We start from the raw sequence: 2,299 nt of genomic DNA on the forward strand, positions 1-2,299 counted from the left end.
TCTCTGCAGCCTGCAGTGTCCCTCTTGTGGCATGGCATTCATAGTAGTGCATACATACTTGGCATTGAGGCAAATTACAGAGATGATAAGCTTTGAATCAAAAAGCACCAGCATTATACTAACTCCAACATTCAACAACTAGTGCTATGATGTTGGGTGTACCTTTTTTTTTTAAACCATGGAAAATAACTGGAGGGAACCTCATCTGAAGAATTCTCAGGGAACAGAACCGCGGTGTAAGTACCACCCTGGTTAGTAATCGTTGCCAGTGGTATTGCTGTTACTGTGTTTCTTAAATCATCTGAGGCCTTTAAGAAAATCATGAGTGAAACCACTCACATCACACTGGGCAGCAGTCATATCTCCTGCTGTGACGCTCAGCTTAACCTCCTGACTCAAGCCCATTTTATAAGACAGAACAACTTTCATTTTTGAGCACACAGACTTGCAGCTAATTTCATCACTGGCATCCAGGCTGTTACCTGATAGCACTGACTGTTTAAAGGTATAGATGTGGTGTTGGTTTTAAAAGGAAGTTTGATTGAACTGATGACTGTGCATGCTAAAAATGAAAACCGCCACATCATGCTGAAATGTAAAATTGTATTGACATCAAACAAGCACATTCTCTCTCACTAACCTCAACAGCCACTTATGATATCTTCTCCAGCAGAAATGAATGCTACTGATGCAGAGCAGACACCCACCATTCATAAAATGGCTAATTCCAAACAAACACATTAACTTATAGTAACCATTCATGTAGCGTGTTTCACAGTTGTTATGCCAGATCAGAATGGATGGTTATAAAATGTATTTACAGTATATTCTTGTTGCTCCAAAACTGCTGCTCACTACACTAACACACTCTCTCTCTCTCTCTCTCCCTCTCTCTTTCTCTCCTCAGCACCCCTCTGCGTCTTCCTGTTCTTTTACCTGCTGTTCACGCGCTTCTGGCTGATCAGCGTGCTGTACTCTGTCTGGTGGTTCTTTGACTATGACACTCCTTCCCGGGGAGGCCGTAGGGTGCCATTCTTGTGTGGCCTCAAAGTTTGGGAATACATGCGGGATTACTTCCCCGTCAAGGTGAGAGGCAATTTGTAGACAGTTGTTGGCCTTCATTCCAAACAATATGTATACTGTATATGCACATCACAACCATTAAGAAGTCCATGTAGGCTGGGGGTGGGATTTACCTCCACAGGGCAGAGAATAGGACATCAGGACATCTAGCTCAACCAGTTCATTTGGTCTAATCTTTGATCTCCAGCTACATACAAGCAGTGGCCCTTATCTTTATCCATGGCAGTATATGGACCATTGATGGATGGTGTCCCTGTGTTCCCTTTAGTCATGTACTGTATATGTACACATAGCCTCTCCAAATCCTATTGCTGTCTGATTAAGCAAAGTACTGCAGGCCGTGTCTCTGAGTATTTTACTAGTGCTAACTAATGGACTCTATATACTATACTTAAGGACAAAAAGGATTATGGTGCATACAAGATGCAGAGCCAGGTACAGTACAGGTGGATGATTTTCATTTCAAAAACAAACTTTTATCATAGGTTTGACACTTTATTCACTTTCTTGCTGATAGTTAGATGAGCAGATTGATACCACTCCCATATCAGTCTGTTAAATATGAAGCTGGAGCCAGGAGACCGCTAGCTTAGCTTAGCATAAGGACTGGAAGCAGGGGGAAACAACTAGCCTGGCTGTTACAGTTTAATGGGGGGTTATGTGCTGGACTGTGTCATGGCCGAGAGCAGTAACTTCCAAGAGGTGCCTTGCAACCTCAGGGTGAGAGGCAACTCGAGAAAGTCCTCCTCTTCCTGGCAAAGAAATAGTCCCGCAGATAATCCCCCTGTAAAGTAGTGTTCTTCCACTTCGTGTGGCTTAAACAAACAAGATGTAATGTGTTATTTATTCAACTTTAAAGGTGCTGGTAAAAAGACTTTGTTACCTTTGGACAGAGCCAGGCAAGCTGTTTCCCCCTGTTTCCAGTCTTTATGCTATAAGCCCCAACCTGGGGTTCGGGAACCCCACTAGTGGTCGCTAAAGCTTCTCGAGGGGTCACAAGGCCTTCTTCACTTTAAAGGGTGTAAGAAAACTCAGTAGGCCTATATCTCAGCATTTCATTCATTTCTGTGAAGAAAACTAATTGAAATTGTATTTTTCTTAAAGTTTAGATAGTATGTATGATTGTTAAAAAATAAAAAATACATAATAAAGAAGAGAAAATTTTATAAAAAGTTACTAAAAATATCAGGATAACTCATCTCTGAGGCAACATTCA

At 41.8% G+C, this 2,299-nt stretch overlaps 1 protein-coding gene across 1 annotated transcript in view; it reads left to right on the forward strand.

Moving 5' to 3' along the window:
* Positions 1-935: 935 nt before the first annotated feature.
* The window catches only part of LOC118331845 (2-acylglycerol O-acyltransferase 2-A-like), an 8,121-nt gene continuing 6,757 nt past the window's right edge, over positions 936-2,299 (forward strand). The window contains 1 exon segment of the mRNA XM_035666928.1: positions 936-1,086. Within this exon segment, the coding sequence (XP_035522821.1) occupies positions 1,063-1,086 (24 nt within the window). The 5' untranslated portion in view covers positions 936-1,062.

The sequence above is a fragment of the Morone saxatilis genome, unplaced genomic scaffold (genome assembly GCF_004916995.1).
Source record: "Morone saxatilis isolate NCDOM2014 unplaced genomic scaffold, NCSU_SB_2.0 Contig20, whole genome shotgun sequence".
NCBI lineage: Eukaryota > Metazoa > Chordata > Actinopteri > Moronidae > Morone > Morone saxatilis.